The sequence below is a fragment of the Martes martes genome, assembly GCF_963455335.1.
Source record: "Martes martes genome assembly, chromosome: 3".
NCBI classification, from domain to species: Eukaryota; Metazoa; Chordata; class Mammalia; order Carnivora; family Mustelidae; genus Martes; species Martes martes.
The window spans coordinates 70,375,040-70,400,189 of record NC_137890.1 but is presented as its reverse complement, the minus strand read 5'-3'; the positions used below and the strand labels follow the sequence as shown (position 1 = coordinate 70,400,189).

Below are 25,150 nucleotides of genomic sequence, written 5' to 3'. Positions count from 1 at the left end.
CAGGCTGATCCCTGGCAGGACACGGCAATCACTCAGGAATCTCCTTTCTGGACCCTCCTTCTTATATCTATGGAATTTTCTTGGCTAATAGTCGCCCAGAGTTAACTAAAATGCCCCTCAACAATATTATCCCTTTCAATTAATCGGCTTCTCGGTATCATTTTATGAAATATATAATGTCCTCCTCAAGTTCCTTGAAACCGGCTTCCCTTTGATTTTTCTAATATCATAACTGCCTCCAAACCTCTCTCCACCCCCGGTCTCTCATCCCCTCTATTTGCCCTGCGCCTGCTGCCAGAGCATGTTCCCACAGAGAAGCAGTAGCCCAGGGATCAGAAGCTCTAGGTACTTGAACTTGCTTCACTAACATTAGTTTAATAACTCCTGGACCCAGATATACTAAAGCAGCTAGCAGCAGGGTCAGCCACTATAAATGAGCTCATTACCTAAGTGGTCAGGAAGAGTGTTTCAAGAATGTTGTAGCCTCGCTTTATAAAAGAGTTGAGGAATTTGGTTTGACCATAACAGATGTCTGGGATTCTCCCATTTCGGTGGTGTGGGCTTGGAAGTTTGTTTAGAATGTCTGAGATTGTACAGAAGACGTAAGGAGTCTTTCAAACATGAGATTTTGTCAGAAATCCTTCACTGTAATTACTTGAGAACTGGGCTTAACCCTTCCCCCCCACATTTTTTTCTAATCCTACCTACAGGAACTACCTCCAGCAGCAACACAGTAGTTGCCGGCCAAGACAGTTTCCCAGATGCCGAGGAGAGTAAGATATTGAAAGAATCTGATGAGAGGTTGGTGCACTAATTTGGCTTAATATCCAGTATGACTTTCAGCAATAGTCTACACAAAGGCATCAGTAAGAGTTTGTGGTGTTTCATAAATTACACACACAAACACACACACACACACACACACACACACACACACACACACATATTCTTTGCTTTTAGAAATACAAATTGACTCTGATTCTGCTCTGCATATCCTTAAAGATAATGATTTCTCCCTGAGAAAATTCAGAGAAGAGAGAGATTAAGAGGGATGTCATTCTGGTGGTCGAATCCCACTTACCACAGGGCTTAATAAAAACCACTCGTTGTTCTGTTAGTGGGCACAGACCATCTGGAATTAGAGGGAATTTCCATGTGAAATTCTAAGATCTGATTATGGAATGATTACTTAGAGATTGAGTAGTTGTCTTGAGGTGAGTTCTATGAATGTCATCATTTTTATTACATCTCGACATGGTCACATTTGGTTAACCAACAACGCTGCCTTTTCCTGCTAAAAGAAGCCACTAGTCCCTTCACATTAGCTCTTTTATGGCATTTCTCTTGCCCCTTTACACTGCCTAGAGGCTAACTCATAAATAAGTAAAATCTGCATCACTATTTCCTGTGGTTAATTGTAAAGAACAGAGAAACAAACAAAAAGAAATAAATAGGACTCAAAAAATAAAACTTAGATGGGGTGCCTGGGTGGCTCAGTTGGTTAAGCATCTGACTCTTATTTTCAACTTCAGGGTCCTGAGATCCAGCCCTGTGTTGGGCTCCATGCCCAGCGGGGAGTCTGCTTAAGTATTTTCTCTCTTCCTCTTCCCCCACCAATCTGTGCCCTAAATAAATAAATATATTTTTAAAATCTTTAAAAATAAAAACTATTTTTATTTTTAAATAAACATAATGATTTATATTTATTTAAATATATAAATGTTTGTTAATTATTGGTTATTAATTATTATATTACTTTATTATTTCTATAATATAATAATATATAATAAATTATATTAGTTTTTATTTATTATATATAAATATTTATTATATTATTATATATATTTATTTTCATAGGTGTTGAAAACTCCTTAGGCTGGCCATTTTCTGATGAAAACTCCCAAGGAGCCCTTTCACTTAAGAAATTAGTAATAAGGGGGCGCCTGGGTGGCTCAGTCGGTTAGGTGTCTGTCTTCACCTCAGGTCATGATCCCAGGGGTCCTGGGATTGGGTCCCCTATCAGGCTCCCTGTTCAACGGAGAATCTGCTTCTCCCTCTGCCCCCACTCCCACATCGCTTGCTCTCTCTTGTGCACACACACACATGCACAAAAATAAATTTTAAAAGATCCAAAGAAATTAGTAACAAGGATGAGATACTCATAGAAATTCATAATGGAGAAAATTCAGTAGATCAAATAATAGAAATAATTCAGTCAAGCCATAATGCTTCCAGATGCTCCATGACCATCCTCAGGATTTCATCCTGCATGAGAATATGGCGGTGGCTGCAGGTGGAAGGGTATCTGACATAGGACGAACTGCCTTTGGAGTTTTGAAGGCTCGTTTCCAATTCAGGCAGGCCCTTATCAGACTCCTCAGTGGATCCATTCCTGGGTTGCTGCCCTGCCTTAAATCCCAATGGTCAATCACAGGAGCTTTCCTTCAGGCAAAAAGCCCAAACCCAGTGAGTCATGAGCATAGATCTTGCCCTGTACAGATCACTAATAAAGTCCTTTCTTTTTTTCTTGGAGATGAGTAAAGGTTTTCACACTTCCCTCATCAGTGACAATACATGATGATTAACTAACATGTTTTTAGTCCACATTTATTATCACCTTCTTTGGAAAATTTCCTCATGGTAAATAATCACATTATGTCTCTAAAGAGATTTCTACTTCCTAGTTGGAGTGTAACATTCTTTATCATTTATTGTCTAGACTGAATTTTCCAATCTTCATTTTATTTAGGGTAGAAACATGATGAATGTCTATATATTAACATCTCATTACAAAGGCCCCTTAAAGACCAGAGTCCTGAGTGTCCTGCCCAAGTTTTTAGTGGTGGCCCTTGAAATTAAGAAGCCAATCATCTCTCTAATATTGAGACCAGAGAACACCTCGAGTAGAGGCTTTCTTTTTTAACTCTTGCTGTCTTTCTCTCTCACCATATCTCTGTTGGCCATTGGAAAGCCTGACACATTTATGTACCCATACTTTTTATACACATGCATATATATCTGGTCCTTTCATAATGGCTATATCTATTTATCTATAGCTTTATTGATCATATTTATATTTAAATAAATACATAAAGAAATATATAATAATATTTAAATAAATATATAAATAAATATTTAAATAAATATAAATATGATCATACATACATGACTATTCTATCCCAAAGGATACCATTATTCCATTGATCCTGTACTCCACCTGTACGATTTCTCTAATACATTCTCTCTTTTCTATGAAAGCAGACTAAAATACCTTATTTCTCTTGAATCTACTTATTACCCTTCCTTCTTGTAGACTCTTTCATGTTGATTTATAGGTACTTGTACACATGCTTGTCTCAACCACTAGATTTTCATTCTTGGAAAACAGAGACCATATATCTCATACAAATATTGCTATCCTTATAATTAGCCTATACTGCTATACATAGGAGGGCTTCTATAATGTTTATTCAGTATGTGAATGAAAATGGGAGAAATCTCATAGCCCCAGAGATAAGTTGTCCAAACACCATCTGGCCCCTCTTTCTCCCTCCCTCTTGCTAACCCCATTACAGAAGAGTTACTTACTCTGTTCTTTACAGTATCTGTAGACAAAGACTCTACAGATACAATTGGTCAGAAATACTGACCAGACTGTGTTACTCAACTCCTGGGGATATTAGTCCCCAAAATACATGACTGGGCTCCAGGGGGCGCCATGGAGTTGTGCAAAGAAGCAGGCCTGATGCCATGTTTTTTTCCCAGCTAGATTAATGGTCCTTTGATGTATTTCGGTAATATTTAATACTATCATGTCTACCAACAAAAAGTTCAGATTAAAACATTAAAACAAGGGTAAAGGAATAAGGGCCAAGCTAAGAGAAGAGTAAGATAGTCGTGTCAAAAGTCCTCAAGTGCTCACTAAGGAAAACTACTCAAAGTTAATATTAACCTAAACTTGAGTTCTTCAAGAGACAAAGTAAAAAAGAATACAGTGAATTTTATAACTTTCAGTGTGTAAAAATAAACAAAACAATTCATTGGAAGCTACTAACAGAAACTACCCTAAATTCCTATTATTCTAAAGACTTTATTTATTTATTTGACAGAGAGAGCAAGAGAGAGAGAAAGAGTATAAGCTGGGGGAGGGGCAGAGGGAGAGAGAGAAGCAGGCTTCCCATTGAGCAGGGAGCCCAGTGAGGCAGAACTCAATTCCAGGGCCACGGGATCATGACCTGAGCCGAACACAGACCCTTAACCAACTGAGCCACCGAGGCACCCCGAAACTACCCTAAAATCAAAGAAGGATTTATCATGTTGAATTTTTTTTATTAAACAACAAAGTGAACACATTTTTTTTTTAAAGATTTTATTTATTTGTCAGAGAGAGAGAGAGAGAGAGAGCGAGCACAGGCAGAGAGAGTGGCAGGCAGAGGCAGAGGGAGAAGCAGGCTCCCTGCCGAGCAAGGAGCCTGATGCAGGACTTGATCCCAGGACGCTGGGATCATGACCTGAGCCGAAGGCAGCCGCCTAACCAACTGAGCCACCCAGGCGCCCCGTGAACACATTTTTTATTAAAATAGCTATGATAACAGTTTGTAAAATATGCAGAACCATAAGTATTTTTAATGTATCAACCCTTATCCTTATTTGATAAATTTATAGTTCCATGAAAGGATTTTTCACAGGGAGCCAAAGCAATAAGCTTCTAATTTATATATCTGGTGATCTCTGTTGATACAGGGATAGAAATTAATAATCTACAAAAAGTTGCCTAAGTATTACTTTGAGCTAAATCAGCAAGTTAAAATTTAGAGAAACATTTTGTCCTCCTCGTGTTTCTCTTATCAGTGATATTCATGATATATTTCTTAAGACATGTACCTTTGATGTTAAAAGGGCATTTGGTCTACTTAATCCTTGAAATTTTTCTAAAGCCCAGACTGAAATTGTTTTCTTCAAGCCAGGAAAGCAAGGGAAAATAACAGATTTTAGGAGCCAGTTTTTACTTTTTTGTTGTTGTTGTTGCCAAGCTTATACTTTGCTGCACTATGGTTTTGACCTTCTCCAGAGTAAAGAGAACAGTCTAGAAGGGGCTTGTTGCCCTTGTTCGTCTTGGCTTCATAACCTCTGCCCTCTCCTCCTTTATATGCATCTCAAAGGAAAAGAGAAGAACTGCCATCCATTCTATAATTCTTTCTTGCCTGACCCTTCCAGAGTGTCATTATAAAGCCAGCAAATACTGTTTATGGTTCATGAGCTCTGTCCCATGGAAGTCTCCAGATGTGGAATTCCTTTCCCCCTGATTATGTTTATTGTTGAATGGGCTCTGCTTACACTGTTTTTAATTTTATATTTGTCAGCACAAATATGATTAAAGAATGTCTTCAGAAGGTAATAGGTTCGTCACTTTTCTAATTCCGTAAGTTCAGTCTCATGTAGACAGACTGAGCAGATGTTCTAGCTGTTCTGTTGTATGGATTCACAAAGCAGTAGCCCAAAAGATATGACAATAATGCTTGAAATACAGAGTTATTATGGAAAAGATGGCTCTGTCAGTTGCAGCCAACATCGAAGAGGTCAGTAAAACCAAAGTCAAACATGGACTGGACTGGAGGAGATTATGCTGAGTGAAATAAGTCAAGCAGAGAGAGTCAAGTATCATATGGTTTCACTTACTTGTGGAGCATAAGGAATAACATGGAGGATATTGGGAGATGGAGAGGAGAAGGGAGTTGGGGGAAATTGGAGGGGGACAGGAACCACAAGAGACTGTGGACTCTGAGAAACAAACTGAGGTTTTGGAGGGGAGCAGGGTGAAGGGACAGGTGAGCCTGGTGGTGGGTATTAAGGAGGGCACGTATTGCATGGAGCACTGGGTATGGTGCATAAACAATGAATCTTGGAACACTGAAAAAATAAAATTTAAAAAAAGCGACAAAACTAAATTAAAAAAAAAAAAAAGAAAAAACCAAAGTCGTTATAGTCTATTACATTTCTGTGCTCAGCAAATCTAAATCACTGATGTTCTGAGGTTATACACCGGGACAAGGTAGGTGTCTTAATGGCACGTCCAGGACTTTTTCCTAAAGCATCTCTTTTTCTCCATTCACTGGAGGATAGATACAACCCTGCATTCCCCAGTGTTATAGAGGGAAATAGAGTGTTGATCAGTTGTCAATTAAGGCAGAACACCAGTAATGAAGGGGACCATGCCTACTCTAGTTTGAATTTTCCAGATATTTCTAGATAACCTTAGTTCTTTGCTTTGACTACATATATATTAAGTAGATAAAACCTGTTGATCATTTGATATAAATATACAGTTTTATCATCACTTCCCCTCAGTCGCCCCCTTGCCCTACGTTGTAGGCCTGTGGATGACAAAAATGCTATTGATTTGAAAGCCTTTGGTGCCCTGAAGAGAGAAGGCAAGGCATTCTAGAAATTCAAGGTAGAGGGGCGCCTGGGTGGCTCAGTGGGTTAAGCCGCTGCCTTCGGCTCAGGTCATGATCTCAGGGTCCTGGGATCGAGCCCCGCATCGGGCTCCTTGCTCAGTGGGGAGCCTGCTTCTCTCTCTGCCTCTGCCTGCCTCTCTGCCTGCTTGTGCTCTCTATCTCTCTCTCTGTCAAATAAATAAATAAAATCTTTAAAAAAAAAAAAAAAAAAAAAAAAAAAAGAAATTCAAGGTAGAGATATAATAACTAATCCCTTAGAGCTGGTTGTCTCACAGTGTGGCAAATGTTCTTGTGTTATTTCTTTTGACTGCCACAACAACCCCAGTGAAGTAAATGGTGAAGTATTCTTATTCCTTTTTGGCAGGTGCAGACACAGGGTCTCCAGGGAGATACAGGACTTGGCCAAGGTCACAGAGCTAGTGAGGGAGAGCTCAGCCCTAAAGTCACCTGTCCATCTGCTCAGAGGCAGCATGGCTCTCAAAGCACCCTCCTCCTGCCACCTTTCTGTGGTTGACAAGTTGTATAACCTTTCTCAGCCCGTTTCCTCACGTAGGACCTTTCCTGAAAACCTTTAGATCATTTTAAGGGAAACTGTAAAGCTGATAAAGCCCAGGGTTTGTTAGGAAACCATTTTTATAAATTCCCAATTCTATCTGTTTTGACTTAATCAGTCAGCCATTACTTACTTACCACCTGCCTTACGCCAGGATACCATGTGATTAGGGATTTAAATTATTCAGTGTCATTTCCATTTTCTTTCTAAATGAATGTTATATTCTGGCTCAATCCAAATATTAACCTTAAAATACGTATCTTATGAAGGCTTGACCCCATGAATCTGAGCAAGGGTGACCACACTGACCCTCTCAAGGAAAACAAAATGCTTGAGGTACAATTTTTACAGTATTCTTTGAGGAAAAACATCATTGGAACTCACTGCCAAAAAACTCAACCACTGAATAATAGTATGTGTTTATGAGTAACTGCACACATGTGCGTGCGTGCGTGTGCACACACACACACACGTGTCAGCATTTCCAATGATTGTTCTTGTATTTGAAGGTTTAGTAACGTCATCAGAGCCCACACCCGCCTAGAGTCAAGATACAGCAATAGTTCTGGAGGATCGTATGATGAAGATAAAAGTAAGTGCCAGCAGGTTATTCAGACGGAATCCAGGTGGCTGGGGAGTGGAAAATGAGCATTTTGATTATTCCTGTTCTAATTACTGAAAAGAGACCCATAAATATTAAGTAACCACATAATCCAACTCTGCAGGTGAGCACAGAGTCAGCATCTTAAAAGTCAAAGGAAGCCATGCAATGAACAAATCGAAATTAGCAAACATCAAACTACAGCCCAAATCCTCATTTTTATATGCTTGGCATTTTTCCTTGGTGATGCAGTTGGGGAGAGCCTCGTAAGAAATTGTCCCACTAGAGAACAGATATTGCATTTCAGGTTTTCGACCTGTCTTAAGAGTGGATTTGACCTTTAAGCTCTGTGAGTCAGCTCGCCCAGGGGAGGATCTGTTTTCACATTGAATCTCTCTCCATGGCATAGTCTCAGTAGCCAAGGGAAGACCTCACTAAACTGGGAGATGTAACTGTCACAGGAATTTCTTCGTACCCTGGGAAGGTGGGAACACCCAAAAGGTCAGTGCATTCATTTATTTTGTTTAAGCCCTGGACAGCTTCTGTGGATACTGAGCAGGTAAAGGGTAGCGCTTGGTCACAAGTGCTGCAGAAATTCTGGAACCAAAGAACGCTCCCTGGGACATTTTGCTATGCTTAGGAAATGAGTAAACTATCTGTTGGGATTTATGTGTCTCTTTTGGTGGAAATTGTAAGTATGGTGGTATTTCATGAGTTAGGTTCATTTGTCAAAGCACAGGGCCTCTGTAGCTATTGTTCTGATTTGTTTTGTTTTTATGGAAAATGTGTGGAGTGGGTAAGGGCTACAAAGTTGTAATGACACTGTGTTTTAGCTGTCCTGACTCTCCTTCTTAATGCATAGTCAGGCATCTCCAGCATTGAAAATTCCAATGGAAAGGATAGCTAAAATCCATATATAATTGCCATACTCTAACGTAGGTTAAGTTTCAACTATGCCCCTATATAACTTCTTACTATCAGTCTGAGATAAAATAAAGTCCTTTGTACTTTCTTTTCTTCTGTGCCCTATCAGGGGACCCTACTCACCAAACACTGAATATTTAAAATCTCAGGGGCACTGACCATCAGTTTAGGATGGGACTAGATTGTACAAATGAGAGTAGTAGCTGAGAAATGGAGAGCTATTAGTTCAAGAAAAGTCTGGTTGCTGTATAATAATAACTCAGAATTTGAGGACAAAAAAAATTGCATCATGAAAAGGTGAAGCAGGAGCACCTGGGTGGCTCAGTGGGTTAAAGCCTTTGCCTTTGGCTCAGGTCATGATCCCAGGGTCCCAGAATCGAGCCCTGCATCGGGCTCTATGCTCAGCAGGGAGCCTGCTTCCCCCTCTTTCTCTGCCTGCCTCTCTGCCTACTTGTGGTCTCTGTCTGTCAAATAAATAAGTAAAATCTTTATTAAAAAAGAAAAAGAAAGAAAAGGTGAAGCTGTCAAATGCTGCCCCCTGCCCCTGCCAGAATGTGACAAGCATAACAAAACCTAACAGTCTATGACAGTGGGTTTTACATCAGGAATATTGCTGTTTTTGCCAGTTGATTCCTTCGAACTGTATCTCTTTGCTCTGGGTCCAGGACATAGAATTTGATAGAAATGCTATAATAAAGTCATTTCAGTCATTTTAAAAAATACAGAAATAGTGAATTTCAGAGGATAATTATAGTAAAATGAGATAATTGTGTCATTACACAAACTTGCATCACGGGTTTTAAGGACAAAAAGAAAAAGTAATAGAAGTATTTGTGAAGAGGAAAAAAAAAACTATAGTGAATAGTTGTGAAAGCTTTGAAGTTGTGAAAGTTGTGGATGCTTTCATCATGGCCTCTATTTCACCTAGAAACGTTGTTTTTACAAACTTGTGTGGCATAAAATAAGCAGCGTTTTAATGGGAAAATTTGGGTACAGAATTTGAGTTCAGTTGAGTTGTCTGTCAATAATAACCTTGACGTGGTGGCAGTTACTAGCCAGAGAAGTTCCAGTTCATAGCATATCATTTGGGGACTGAGAGCTTCTATTTTAAATAATTCATGTAAGAGAAAATGAAATCAAGTGATTCAAACCATATTCTCATCACAGAAAAACCCAGAAAATATCTACTAAGATGGTTTTCTAGGTGTTTAAGCAATAGAACTTAACTCTGGTTGTCTGGAGGGGGCAGCACGTCTAATAGGGCACAAATCCCCTTGGGACTTTGGTAACTGGGTGTATTTTTGGTTCTAGCTACACAGTGAGGGAAATGGCCTGTGCCATAAGAAAAGCAAAGATTGGTAGGCTCAACTCCAAAACCTTATAGCCACACATCTGGTGTATCTGAAGGGCCATTGTTTTCTCCCTGAATTCCTGGGAGGATCATTAGAGATAGAAAGAGTAAGAAGGAATCAGGAGAGACCTAGTGCCCCAGGGCTTCAGAATCTGGGTTTACCCAGGTGGAAGGACTGTGTGCAGCCTCCTGAGAATATTTCCTATTATTAAAAAAACAAACAAACAAACAAACAAACCCTTGAGTAAAATGGACAAAAAACAGATTAGGACACAGATCTATAAAAATCTTCCTACTGGTATGATGTAAGCTTTTTTAGAACTACTTAAAATATCTGCATTATTCTCTAAGGCCATATGCTAGTGTACTTAACCCTATAATAAGGATACAACTAGTTGAGCTGGATAGCAGCTGAGGCCTAGTAGTTTAGACCCAACTGTAGAAAACCAGTTTCAGTCCAACTTATTCCTAATCTAACAACCCAGTACATTGTTGCTGGTCAGATGTGTATCCGAGAACATCATCGAAACAAAGAAAAGTATATCCTTTCCTAACAGAAATCTGACAAGTTTCTTTTTTTCTTAATTCTTTGATATTCTTTCCATTTCTGCTCTCCTTTTAAGTTTTATTATAGAGTAGCTGATTACTTAGAAGTACATCTTGCAATGACCTTATCCTAGACACTTAGTCAAAACGTTCATTTGCTGAAAATGAAACATTCTGTAGGTAATTTACTGGGAGGTCTGAGAAGAATTGTCACACATGCTTTACATTTCTCCTGGGCTAAAACCATTGTGGCCAAGCTTGATGGCATGGAATTTATAAGGTTCCAGTTGCTTGATTTTGGGAGTGTTAGTAAGACCTAACGCTTTGAGGCAAATCCTGAAACTTGCCCTTGGAAAACTCCCATCCCTGACATCCCAGAAGTGGGCTGTGTCCTCTTGCCTGCCCTTGCCCCAAGCCTCAGTTTTCACCATGGGAAGACACCCCCTCCACTGGTTCTGTTAACCGCTAAGGACAGTTCTACATAGTACAGCAGCCTTGAAGCTGTTATCTCTCACTGCCTTTCAAGAGCACAGCCAAGAAAAACTACATATAATAGAATTTGCTTAAAGATGATCTAATACACCCTTCTTAATACACTACAACCTGAGTTGTAGGACAGAGCCAGCTTGTCTGAAGCCATGTACCTGGCCCATATCATGGGGCCCCCAGTGCAACTGCTTGTCTTTAATGCCGCTGGCCTCTACTGAGACCATTGTAAGAAGGAGCTCCATGATGAGTCTGGCTAGAGGTTTATTAACTTTGTTGATCTTTTCAAAGAACCAGCTTCTGGTTTCATTGATGTGTTGTATTTGTTTTTAGTTTCTGTAACATTTATTTCTGCTCTAATTTTATTATTTCCTTCCTTCTGGTGGATTGGGGTTTATTCTTTTTCTAGCTCCTTTAGGTGTAAGGTTAGGTTGTTTTCAAACTCATTGCTGTATTTACTTTAAAGATAGAATTGAAGAAGGTCTTTCATTCAAAAGCTATTTGTTGATTCCCTACTACTGTCAGATACTGGTCAAGGTACTAGGGAAACAACAATGAGCAAAGTAAAGTCTCCACTGTTGTGGAGCTCATATGAGAGTCAGAAGAGGGACCCAGTGCCTATGAATGGGTGAACTGTGCCAGGAAGGAAAACTAAAGCAGGGTGAGAGGATAGAAAGTGATTGGGGTGGGAGATAGATTTTAAATAGAGTGGTCCTGGGTCAGAGACCTGTGTGAGTTAAAGGAGCCACAGGCTCTCCAGGGAAAAGCACTGCAGCCAAAGGGAATGCTAGATGGGAAGGCCCTGAAGTTTGATGGTGTCTCGTGTGATCACAGAGCAGCAAGAAAGCCAGAATGACTAAGATGGTGTGAGCAAGGAGGATGGTAGGAGGAGATGAGCCAAGAGAGTAATAGACCTCGTAAGGCCTTAAAGCCATGGTGTAGAGTTTGAAACCTCATTTTGAGTGGAAAGGGGAACCACTGGAGAGTGTCAAGCAGAGAGAGAGATGGGAATGAACTTCTGTTTCCAAAAGATTGCTCTGGCTGCTCAGTAGTAAACAGAAGACTGTAGAGGGGCAAGGAGGGCAGACTGTAGGGAGGCCATTGCAGTCTCCATGTGAGAGAACATGGTGGCTTACACTGGCAGCAATGGAGATGGTGAAAAGTGGTCTTCTTCTGGATTTGTTTTGAGGGTAGAGCTCACTGAATATGATGCCACGTTACCTAACCTCTGTTTCCCCTCTGTAAAGTAAGGGTAAGAGGTACCTATTATTGGGCTATTAATATGTGCAATGCAGGGGCGCCTGGGTGACTCAGTCGGTTGAACATCTGACTTGATTTTGGCTCGGGTCATGATCTTGGGGTTGTGAGATCTAGCCCCACATCAGGCCTATCCTTCTGCCCCCACAATAAATATATGAATCTTTTAAAAGAATATATGCAATCCATAGATCAGTGCTTGGTATAAAGGAAGCACTCCCTGTGTTAGTTCTTAATGTTATTATTGTTATTATTACTGTTATCTTCATCATTATTGTCATGATTATGAGTTGGATGTGAGATGTGAAAGAGAAATCGGGGATAGCTCTAAGGCTCCTGTCCTGAGCAAAATGGAAATATGGAGTTATATTTTACTGAAATAGGAAAGATTGGAGGAAGACCAAGTTCTCACAGTGATGAGAACTTGCATGATTTAATGTTTTCTCTTTGTGTGTCTGTATTTCCCATTGCTCTGTAATGCATAATTGTATATTAGATTATCAAAAAAATGAACTCAAAAGTCTAATCAAGTGATTCTAACCCATTGATCCTATAATTCGTACTCACCAAATGAGATGGTTAGAAAGTTATTTTTACTAGCCTAAATTTGTAAGATTCTTTCTACAAACACCAAGTAGGGAAAACAAAAATCATCTCTCCCTAAAAATAACACACGCTTGTCTTTCTCACCCTATAGATGACCCGATTTCTCCCTACACGGGCTGGCTCTTGACTATTACAGAGACCAAACAGCCACAGCCCCTCCCCATGCCTTGTACTGGAGGATGCTGGGCCCCCCTGGTTGACTACCTCCCAGAGACCATCACTCCCCGGGGGCCCCTCCACAGGTAGGTAGCATGTGTGGGTAGAGGGAAATGGCTGCTTAGCTTTGGCTGGACTTTTCCCCCTATGAGGAGAGGGAAATCATTCCAGGTCCCATCAAACGAAATGACCTTTGAAATCAGAGGGACCATGCACGGCTTGACTTACAGCTCTCAGTGTATTTGTAGAGTTTGGTTGAATATTAACCTCAGTGCAAAGCTGCCTTGTAACTCAGAGATTTTCCTTGATGCAGTCTGGATATGGATATGCATTCTGTGATGATTTTTAGGTTGTGAGTAACTCTTCCTCCCTCAGCTCTTATTACCAAGTGACTAGTAAGTCTCCCTGTTATGTGATCAACTCAGCCAACATTTCTTCTCTTTGTGGACTTCTGTGCTATATCAGAAATTAAACTCCATTTCCCTGGATTAAGGGTCTTACATAATTCTTCAGCAGGGCTTATGAGTTGTATTAACTGTGACTTAATGATCTATCAATGTATTTCCATCCTCTTCAGAAGTTACATTAATTTCATCATGTCATTGATCAGGTGCAATATTGCTGTTATTTTTATGACTGAGATGGTGGTGGATCACAGTGTGAGAGAAGATTGGGCTCTTCATCTACCATTATTACTTCATGCTGTCTTCTTAGGTAAGACTGGATCCAAGAGGAATTCTAGCCAATGGGGTCAAAAACCTATAGATGTAATCCAGAGAGCCTTCCTTTGACATTGACATCCTGCTTTCCTCATTTCTGAAAGATTTAGTCTCTTCCATTTTTCATTGTTTCTATGTGACATCGGCTCTACAATTTCACTTGACCAGTCATTGTCTAAAATTGCCCTATTACTGCATTATAGGGTGGTACTTCGCCAGTGCTATACCTATAAAGATACCCAAAACAAGTGGGACCTCTTTGAGGGTCTTTGGCTAGTTGGGATCAATTTAAAACCATGAGACACTGTTAGCACATAGAGAGAAAGGATGTAGAGCACAGCGGGCCAAGTGCTGAGATTTTAAGATAGCCAAATCGTAGAGCAAAAAAGGGAAGAGGAACAAGCTGGGGAGACTCAGAAGTTTAGTTAAAGAGAGATGAACAAAGCTAGAATCTTTCAGTTAACAGAGTGATCCAGGGAAGAGAACATCCCAGGAAGGAGGAATGCTAACCATGTCAAATGCTACTGAGAGGTCAAGAAAAGTCCATCTATCAGCATTTTTATGAGAACATTTGATTTGAGGAATAAAGCATTTTATTTTTCCTAAGCCCAACTTCTTTATGTTGGTAACACAAACAATAACAAAGAAAACCGAACATTCTTTTAACGTGTTCCTCCCAAGTGACTTGGAATCTTTACTATCCCTGGAATCTAAATGAGCTTAAAACTTGTTTATACTAAGAGATTCCACCGTTTTGTTCCAGGTTTGGACCATTACCGGCCTGAAGTCTTTGAACACAGCAAAAAATTGCTCCTTCACCTCTTGATTGCCCTCTCCTGCAACAGCAATTTTCATGCCATTGCTTCTATGCTCCTGCAGACTCGAGAGATGGGCGAAGCTAAGACTCTCACAATTCAGCCAGCTTATCAGCCAGAGTATCTCTACACAGGTAACGAAAGGAGTGGCAGAGAGCCTGAGACAGAATCACAAATGCAAAGATAACTTAAGGTGTCAGTGGAGCCCAAACTAACTTCCCTAATGTGATCACCCCCCAACTTTCCAAGCAAGCAAGTAGCTGCACCATAAATATGCACCATTCCACCTGATGGTCAACTTGGTTCTCAAAATCCTTCTTCATTATTGAATATTTTCAGATGTCTTTTTACTTATTATTATGCTTGCTGCTCTTCTTAAATATGCTCCTACTGATAACATTGAAAATTAAGATGCCTTTGACCAAGAGCATCAAACATTGAAGGATGAGAATGTACAAAACAGTGACCTTCTCCATCACCTTGAGAGCATGTCATTGCCAAGGTGCCCGATGTATCACTTGTGTACCTTCTGGTTCCCCTGAGGGAATTTTCACTTTATTAAAGTAACTGATTTTTCTGGAAGGCACCATGAATGGAAGCCTACTAAGAACCATTGCTTTTTTAAAACCAAAATTTTCTTCTTAAAAATGAGAACAGAAAGCATTAGCTGAGTCATGTTTGGGTCACATTACTCGGCTGTGTCCAGCTATTCATGAAAGCTTTCCCAAAAGTGTTGGCCAGTGGTCTTCATTTAGAATCAGAACATTTAAAATATCTTAAAATGAGAATGAACTAACATTCCTGACTATTTTGTATGTTACACTGGCCCTGGATATGGTATGGCCCTTCCGTATGTCACTGTGTACTTTATTCATAATCTTAAAGAGACTGTGCCTTTTACTCATCACTTGTACTCAGTGCCATCTTGTCCTTTGACAGCCATTAAGATATTTCTTTGGAAAACAAACACAAAGTCACTGACTCTGAGACATCAGGACTACTGATCTCAGTTTAAGCCCTTTGTTTTAAACCAAGCTACAGTTTATTGAATATAACCCATCAATTGCCTCTCAGAAACACAAATCTCTCTTTACTGTTGATGTTTAATTAAAAGAATCTAAAGACTTCTTGCTTTCCTAACTCCCCAAGATAAAGATGTATCCCATTAAGCACATGGTCTTAGACTGAGAACGTTGTAATGTCCATTAAGTTACGTGGCCCTGAGTGCATTTGTTTTGTATTCACTAATACCGCTGATGTAGCATAAAGTGGGCACTAATGGAACAAAACACAATATGCTGTAGTTAAGACAAACAACAGATAGTATTGTAAGATAATTGAATCTATAGCGTACGTGGAATAGGTGTACAAAGGGTTTGGAAAATGTCTCCTCTTCATAAACATTTACTAATACTTCATGAACACTTGGTTTCAACTCTGATTCCTTTCAAATCTAGGCTGAAAACTTGTGTGATAGAAATTACTGTCTTACTCTTCTATAATAGGAAACAAAGGTACAGAGAAGTCATGTAAACTCCCTGAGATTGCACAACAAATGGCAGAGGTGATATTCAGGCCTAAGGCTTCTCACTCCCATTTCAGGGTATCTGTCAGTTACTATGGACTTTTATGATTATTAAGTAGGAGAAAAGGGATGGTTTTGTATATACATTTTCCCAAACCAACAACACACCCAGAGATGCAGATTGATAACCAAATCTGAGGTGGGGGGAAAAACATAGTATATGTTTCTACCATATTTCTTTGACTGCCATGAGATCTATTTTATTAAAACATATTAATATGCACATAATACTCACAGTTGTAAGTACATTTTCTTAAAACATATAACTTAGATGTTATATGTATAAGTATCAATTACTAGGTGCTGGTATCCTCAAAAATGGTATCATTTCACCAATTTAAGAAGTCTAAAACCCAGGAATAATTTATGAACAGCACAGTTGGGTCCAGATGTATAGTGGAATTGTTTGTGGGTCTGTGCTTATGTGTGTGCATGTGCACATGTGTGCATGAATGCACACACAGAGACACACACACACACACACCCCCCACTTCTTCTGCGGAAAGGATCGATACACACACCAGAGTAGAAAACAGCAGATCACACTCCTATTACGAAAGATACCCTGGTTTACACAACAGTGCAACTATTCCAGAAGCTGGGAAAGAATATCAGTTTCATTTCATGGTAACCACAGCCACAATCAAATGTTTTCTCCAAAACATTTAAATAACTACACACTTCTGTTTGCTCACTTCCTAACCACACAAAGCACCTGCCTAGCACATCCTGCCTTGACCTTCTTGTCCCACCAGGTGGCTTTGATTTCCTGAGAGAGGACCAGTCATCCCCAGTGCCAGACTCAGGGCTGAGCTCCAGTTCCACGTCCTCCAGCATCAGTTTGGGGGGCAGCAGCGGGAACCTCCCACAGATGACCCAGGAGGTGGAAGATACAGACACAACTGCTGAAGCAGATGAGAAGGCAAACAAGCTCATTGAGTTTCTGACAACCAGGTAGTGACGGGTCAGAAGACAGGGACCTGGCTTTAGGTTGGTCTTTTGAGGGAAATGTCATCCATCTAAAACCACACAGATGGAAAACCAAGCCCACGGCTGTAGCAAAGCCTTCTTTTCTCCTCTAAATTGCATCTGCGGAAGTCTGTGCACCAGGTAGATCCTGGCAGAAGTTGTCTAAGATCCCAGTGATGGCACAGTTGATGGGCGGGGGGGGTTCCATGTACAAAGACAATGCAGCAGATGGAGGCAGGACACAGTAGCACCCCATGGTGAGGATGACTTTAATCATCTGTTAGAGCTGCCAGAATCCGGGAGTTCTGAGACTTGGCAAAGCACATTGCTCTGGAAACCAAATATATTAGTCACAGTCGACCCAGGAGCAGCTGCAGAGGGGACCATTGTCTGTTCATCTAATCCAGAGTCATTTATAAATGGAAGTCAGACACAATAGGAAGCATGATAGCAAAGGAAGCAAACTGATGATCAAAAATCAAGAAGAGATGCAAGCAATTCTGTTTTTTAGGTCTTCTGGTTCTCCTACTGAACAATTTAGCTTTTAAGTCTTCAGAATTTCTAGCATCCCAAGGTCCAGCATTTGCATTAAGAAAACCAGGCTTACCTGTGACTGTGTGGGGGGAGGGGCTGCTTTCTTTCTCAGTGCATTAAATCCCGGAAGTCTAGTCTATATCAGTGTTATCTGATACCCTCGATTTTTCTTTCTTCCACAAATGCATCAATTAATGCAAAAAAATGAGAAAAGCATTTTCTTCCCTTAGTTAATTTCAGAGTATTCCTTGCAGCTTTCAGCTCAATATAGGATTTAATGAACAGGAAGCTTCGGAAGGGAGTTGATGGTGCATAGAACCAGGGTATCTCAGAGACCTGAATGATTTGTGGAGAATAAAAGTATGCTCACCACTCAACACTGTCAGTACCACGTGTTGGAAAGGGTGTTCTCTGAAATTCTCACATCTGGCTCCATCCGTTCTTCCCGTTGAAAACCAAGTAGATATCAGAGGCTGTATCTTCAATTTGTTTCTACAGTATTTGGCAGCCTAATGATATGATCCTGATAAAAACATCATCTCTGCAGATCTAGAGTGTACAAATAGAGTCTGTGTCTAAACCTATATTTTAATCAACATTTTATATCACTTTATTTGACAAACACGTAGCGCCTGTTATGTGTAAACACTGTTCTGGTGAATTGAGAGGTTTTAATTTCGTGAGTAAATTTTGTGAGGTTTTCATTTTGTGAGTAAAACATAAGAAAAAAATATCCCTCCGTAAATTAAATCAGTTTGAGGAGGCTCTTAAGCTTTACAAGACTAAAATTAACCCCACATTAATCAGTAAAATTTGAAAATCATATTATGCCCTTGAAGTTACAACTGCATACATGGCTTTAAAAATGCAAAATGATTATATTTAAATGGTTATATTTTTAACATGTTGTATGTTCTATTTAAGGGCATTTGGTCCACTTTGGTGCCATGAAGACATCACACCCAAAAATCAAAATTCAAAGAGTGCTGAACAGCTCACAAATTTTCTACGTCATGTTGTATCTGTTTTTAAAGACTCCAAATCAGGTACTTACTCCTATTTCCCCAAATGCCATTTCTAACATTTTCTGTAATGGAGCGTATTCTTCCCATTATGACTATATATATATATAGTTCTGGATATAGCATATGTATGTAGGTATACATATGCAGAATATAATATATATTATGTATAATAGATTATATGTATATAATTCAGAACTATATATGTGTTTGTGTATGTGTGTGTGTGTGTGTGTGTGTATAGTTCTGCAATCGGCATTGATAGCAGAAGAATATTCATTAGGGAGCTTTGAGGCTTATTTCGGATGTGCCTAACTGAATGATTGTGAATGTCATGTATTTTTGCATTATGCTTTATCAAATAATTTCAAAAGGTCACTGTTCTTGCTTCGTTTACCTCACTAGAATTAAACTATGCCCCCTATTAATTTCATTTGAAGAAGGTCATGACACAACACACATATGAAAAGATGCTCAACATTACTAATCATCAGGGAAATGCAAATCAAAACAACGAAACAACCTTATACCTATCAGAATGGCTAGAGTCAAAAAGACAAGAAATAACAAGTGTTGGCAAGGCTGTGGAGAAAAAGGAACCCTCTTTACCTCTTGGTGAGAATGTAAATTGGTGCAGCTGCTATGGAAGACAATATGGAATTTCCTCAAAACATTAAAAATAGAAATATCAAATGATTCAATAATTGTGCTACTGGGCATTTATCCAAAGAAAATGAAAACACTAGTTTGAAAAGACATGTGACCTCCTGTGTTTATTGTAGTATTATTTACAATAGCCGATATATGGAAATAACCCAAGTGTCCATCCGTAGATGAATAGACAAGGAAGATGTGGAGTGTGTATATAAACATAGATGTAGACATATATTCATTCCATATATATCACATTACATATAATACACATATTATACATATATATAATAAACATGTTATATATAATGGAATATGTGATAGAATATATTAAAATGGAATATTATGCAGCCATAAAAAAGATGAGGGGTTTTGTTTGTTCGTTTGTTTTTCCATTTGTGACAAAATGGATGTACCCAGAGGGTATTATGTTAAATGAAGTAAGTCGGACTGTGAAAAAAAAATCCAATGTGATTTTACTCATATGTGGAATCTAAAAAACAAAACAGACGAATAAACAAGTAAAAGCAGAATCAGACCTATAAGTAAAGAGAACAAACTGATCGTTGCTGGAACAAAGGGAGTAGGGATATGGGCAGAATGGGGAAAGGGAAGTGGGAGGTACAGGCTTCCAGCCATGGAAGGATTAAGTCACAGGGATAAAAGACACAGCATAGGGAATCTCAGTGATGATATTGTGATAGTGTTGTATGGTGACAGATGGTAGCTACACTTATGGTGAGCACAGCATAACATAAGGAGAAGTTGAACCACTATGCTGTATGCCTGAAATTAGCGTGACATTGTGTGTCAAGTATACTCAAATTTTTAAATTTTACAAAGAAGCAAAGTAATAAAGTAGCAAATCCTATGGACTGTATTCAAATTCAACTGTGAGAAATTGGTAGACTTGAAAACTTGTTAGAAAAAGAATCTTGTGATAAAATGTTAACTTTGAAAGCATTTGCTACTAATCCCGTGCTAATGATCATTCAATATTCCGAGCACAGTGTGATTCTTATTTAGACTATAGGAACATCATGACATTTAAGCCCTTAGCTGCACACCATTCAGATTCAACTTGGCCAGGGCTGGTTTGCGTGGGAAAGTTAAATTTGGTTCCCCAGAATGATGCAGTAAGTGTCCCTACCTTCTATCCCACACGAGTCTGGCCAAATGAAAGGTGGCTCACTGGCTTTCCCAGCTGCTCTGAGAATTAGCACATCTCACATTTCAAAGTATTCCAGATTAGCTACATCTCTTCTCATTATCACGGGGTGCTTCCAGAAGAAAAAAAAATACTGATAAGCTAACATGAGAAACTCATTTCAGGAATAGGATTGACATTTCTTGTTTTGACTGTCTCCTTTGGAATATTTTTGAAATATTAAGACCTCTTATCTCTGTATTTCCACTACTTAAAAGTCACTTAATAATTGAACATAAACCAAAGGAAGAAATTTATTGTTTGTGTGTGAACCATTAATTTGTCTTAGATTGTATGAAGATAATAAAAATGAGAAAACACATGAATCCCTTCACTGTTTCCACAGAGGGTGCTTAGAGGCTGAGTCTTTCCACATCTTACCCCAGATACACTTAATACAGTTTCCCTGTACAGCCCTGCTTTCTGCTCTGTGTTCCTGGAAATGCTTATATTAGTCAGGTAGCCTAGCTACTGTAACACACAACCTCCAAAGTTCGGAGGCTTAATGTAATAGAAGGCTACTTCTGGATCACATAACAGGTCAGTGTAGTTGTTTGTCCAGTGGCCTTCCACATAGCGCTTCAAAGATCCTCCGTCCTCTGGCTCTGTCACCCCCATTACCCAGAGGCCTCCCCTCAGCCCTCCTCGTCCAGCCAGCAGGTGCAGGAAGAACGTGAGTGGAAGATTACGTAGGAGGAATTTACACCACACCAGGCTCAAACGTCGCATCCAGTGTTTCTTCTCACATTCCACTGGTCAGAACTTAGGCCACGAGGTCACACCTCACTCCAGGAAAGGCTGGGAAATGTAGGGTTGCTGTGTGTGACACATTAAACAGCCTTTCTTTAGGGGCATTGTCATAGTTGCCCTGGGGTTCTGCAATCCTACTAATGGTGTTCTAGCCTTCAGGTCCGTTGTGATGTAAATATGTTTTAGTTCATCAACAGAGGACCTAACTCCACACATAATAAAATTAAGTAGGAAAATAAAACAAAATAAAGGTAACAAATTCTGTTTTGAAGCATGGTCCATTCTTAAATTGGGAACTGTCTGTGTGGGTTTAATCCTATGTTTACTATCTAAGTATTCATGCACAAGTCTATTTTCCAGGACCCTTTGTTTGTTCTGCAGAAACATTTTCTTATATAGTCTACAGGTCCCTAGGGTCAAACAGCCCAGCAGCAGCTAAGAACAATGACATTAAATTATCCTTCCTGATTCACTTTTATGTGACAATCAAATGTACCACAGAGCCCTCTAGATCTCAGAAACAGCCAAAATCACTGTTTTCATTATGTCCTCTGACTTTGTGGTCAGATTTCCTGCTGCAGAGGGACACAGCAGAGAGTACAGATAGTGGCCCAGAAGTCAGTCATGCATTTTACCTTACATTTTTATTTCCATCTGTTCAAGGGGTTTTCTGATGACTATGATGACCTTCCTGCTATTGGAAGAACCCATATTCGGGCGAGAGTTTAAATGACGGCTGCCTTCTTGGCAACATCTACATTTCAGCATCTGCATATTTGTAGACTGTTGTGAAGAGTGTTGACTTTGGTATAGGCTTTGGTTGTGTTTAAAGTTGACTAGATCCACTAGCAGCTTTCCTCTACATACACAAGCACTCTGAAAACTTGTGCCCAACAAATTCTTTTATGAAAACAGGAGTGAAAGTATGCGATGCAAAAAGTAGTTCAGAAGAACACTGTAGACAAATAGGGCAATAAACAAGAATACATTTGTGAGTCAGTATTGTGTGTCAGGCACTGTGCTAAGCATTTTTTGATTTGTTGAATTTCCACAACAACTCTAGGAAATAGTGCATGACTGTTATTCCTCAGCTAAACATAAGAGAACAGGCTTATAGAGAATGCATTTCTTTCCCAGAGTCCCAAAACACTTCATTCAAAACCAGAACCATCTTGCTCCACATCTTCTGACTCTTTCTATTGTACGAGGCCTCTTTAAGAGCTACCCAAATTTGGTGGGTTTTTTAAATTTTAAAATGGTTAATTCCTAATCAAGTACCCCCAGGAGGTTGCTCTGTGAGGTAGCCTGATTTACACCTATAGATAAATGATGCCCCAGGGTTTGCGGAGTATCCATTGACCGACCTCTGGCTCCTTGGTGCCTAGGTTTCCATCTGGAGCAACACTTGAGTGAAGTCTCATTGCAGACCGCCCTCGCAAGCTCCTCAAGGCACTATGCTGGTCGGTCCTTCCAGATATTCCGGGCGCTCAAGCAACCTCTGTCAGCACACGCCTTGTCTGACCTTCTCTCCAGACTGGTGGAGGTGATCGGAGAACACGGAGATGAGATTCAGGTATGGAAGGAAACACCACTGACCTCGGTCTCCTCTCCTTTCAAAGATGAGGTCTTGACAGCTTTTTTTGAGCCTTCTTTCTGTCGCCAAATGCTCCAACCATTTGGGCATATACCATTTATTAAAAAAAAAAAAATTGAGGGGAAGGAAAAGTGAATTGGGGGAAATTGGAGGGGGAGACAAAGCTTGAGAGACTGTGGACTCTGAGAAACAAACTGAGGGGTTTTGCGGGGGAGGGGTGAGCCTGGTGGTGGGTATTATGGAGGGCACGTATTGCATGGAGCACTGGGTGTGGTGCATAAACAATGAATCTTGGAACACTGAAAAAATAAAATTTAAAAAAATTTTTGAGAGGTTAACTTTTATACTTACAAAAGCATTTCAAGGAGCATCGTTCTAGAAATCCAGTGGGTATTGTTTTATTGAGCCAACCACTGCAAATCCCTTCAGGGCTCCTTCTTGGTTGTTTTTGTTGCTGGTTTTATTTGACAGGAAATCGGGGAATTATTTGTATTGTTTTTGTCTTTTTGCCACCAACCGGGCATACAGCTGTGTAGTCTCCCTACCCAGAGAAGGGATCTCCATTTTATGTATGCAAAGCACTACCCCTCTCTGTATAGCTAGCCTTCAGTACACTGAGAAAAGCTGAAGAAGTGATAGAGAGAGTAGATACCACAAGACCCTGTAGGCAGAGCCCAAGGACTAGGGAATGGGTTGAAAGCCAAGGGCATTATAAGCTCTGTAGCTTCAGCCAAGCCCTTCTTTCCCTTCTTTTCCATCAGAAAAGTTACTGCCTTCCAGGAGACCTGCACACCTGTGAACTCTGGCTTCTTTTTCTCATTCTGGCCAGTGGATGTATTCTTCAAAACGCCACTGAGGCACAGCCCTTCTCATACCGCAGCTCTTGATCTCTGAGACATTGCCACTCTGTATTTCAAATGCCCACTATCCCCCTCAATAAGGGGCCATGACTGCTACCTTTAGCCTTGCCCTCTCCCTGTTGGATTTCAAATGAGATTGATCTGTTCAGGACCTCACATCTAGGGAAATAAATCTTTGTGACTACCTGCTAACTGCTAAGCCATCTGAATTTCCTAAGTGGCCCTTAGATTTGTTTTTAGATTTGGTAAGTTACAGTTAACAACGGCTGTCTAGCCCTCGATGATATTAACATTAGACTGAATAGAGTTTGCGTTAATTAAATTTATCTTCAGGAAGTGAACAGGAATTTTAAGCAGTACAAAATGTTATCTTTGCATGTCTGGCAGGGTTACGTAATGGAGGCACTCCTTACATTGGAAGCTGCTGTGGATAACTTGTCTGACTGCTTGAAGAACAGCGATCTCTTAACAGTATTATCTCGGTAAGAAGCAGCTCCATGACTCTTGAAATCAAATATGGTGGACTGAATAGTTGAGAGATGGCTGGATTTCACACAAAGTCCAAAGAATACATCAATGTTTGATATATGACTTTTTCTTTAGTTTAAAAAAAAAAGGAGAAAGTTATGGCACCCAATCTGTACCCATTATATAAGTATTTTTAAACAGCAGGAAGATGGAGGTGCGATGTTATTTTAAAGTAATACAAACATTAATGCATTTTCATTTTCTGTTATGTCTTTGAGTATTTTTTCAAATTTTATTTAATAATTATCCTATTTATTACATCATAAACAGAAACCAAAACTAAATGTTATTTTTTTAATGAATATATACAAAACTCATCTGAACCATCAGTATAAAAACGGCTGGAATTAATGTTGATTTTACTTGAATAAATTCCTATCCTAGGATCTTTCTTTCTTATTTTTGTTCCTTTTGCTCCTGCCAATGTTTAATTACCCATTTCAAATCATTCACAATTCTGTATTCTGTTTGTATAATTGAGCTCATTTTGCTTGAAATGGAGTCAGTAATGTTATCATAAATCACGCTGAGCTTTGTTTCACTTTTAAGTTGAGCATTTTGTATGGATAGGTGATTTTAGTATGATTCCTAACATCATACACATTTTCTATATAGACCTACAGATTTATCGCAGTCAGTAAGAATTTAGCAAGAATACTGATAAAGAGTTTTATCTTTTCAGCCTGAAATAGGCTTAGAGATCATTTCTCATGGATATTTTATAAGCATAAAAAAATCCCTTTGATGCAGTTACTAACTCTTTTCTTTCTAGATAATATCCTTTCCATTTCTGCTCTTATCAGTCGATTAATAGAATATTAAACTGTGTGCCTATCAGGTATACTCTATTTATAAGTTACTCCTTCCCAAAGTCAAAATAAATGAAAAAATAAAAATAAATGAAAGATCAGTAACCTTCACTACCAACTGCTCTTAGGTTTTGTTGTTGTTTTGTTGGTGAGGGTTCTCTTTGTTTTG

General features: G+C 39.5%; 1 protein-coding gene across 1 annotated transcript in view; it reads left to right on the top strand.

Annotated features, from left to right (window-relative positions):
- The window catches only part of FRY (FRY microtubule binding protein), a 260,339-nt gene that overhangs the window by 176,598 nt on the left and 58,591 nt on the right, over window positions 1-25,150 (top strand). Inside the window, exons 35-43 of the mRNA XM_080799698.1 lie at window positions 711-801; window positions 7,521-7,603; window positions 12,874-13,024; window positions 13,549-13,652; window positions 14,421-14,606; window positions 16,813-17,011; window positions 18,485-18,606; window positions 22,576-22,763; window positions 24,032-24,126. Coding sequence (XP_080655824.1) covers window positions 711-801; window positions 7,521-7,603; window positions 12,874-13,024; window positions 13,549-13,652; window positions 14,421-14,606; window positions 16,813-17,011; window positions 18,485-18,606; window positions 22,576-22,763; window positions 24,032-24,126 — 1,219 coding nt within the window. The remainder of the gene's footprint in view (window positions 1-710; window positions 802-7,520; window positions 7,604-12,873; window positions 13,025-13,548; window positions 13,653-14,420; window positions 14,607-16,812; window positions 17,012-18,484; window positions 18,607-22,575; window positions 22,764-24,031; window positions 24,127-25,150) is intronic.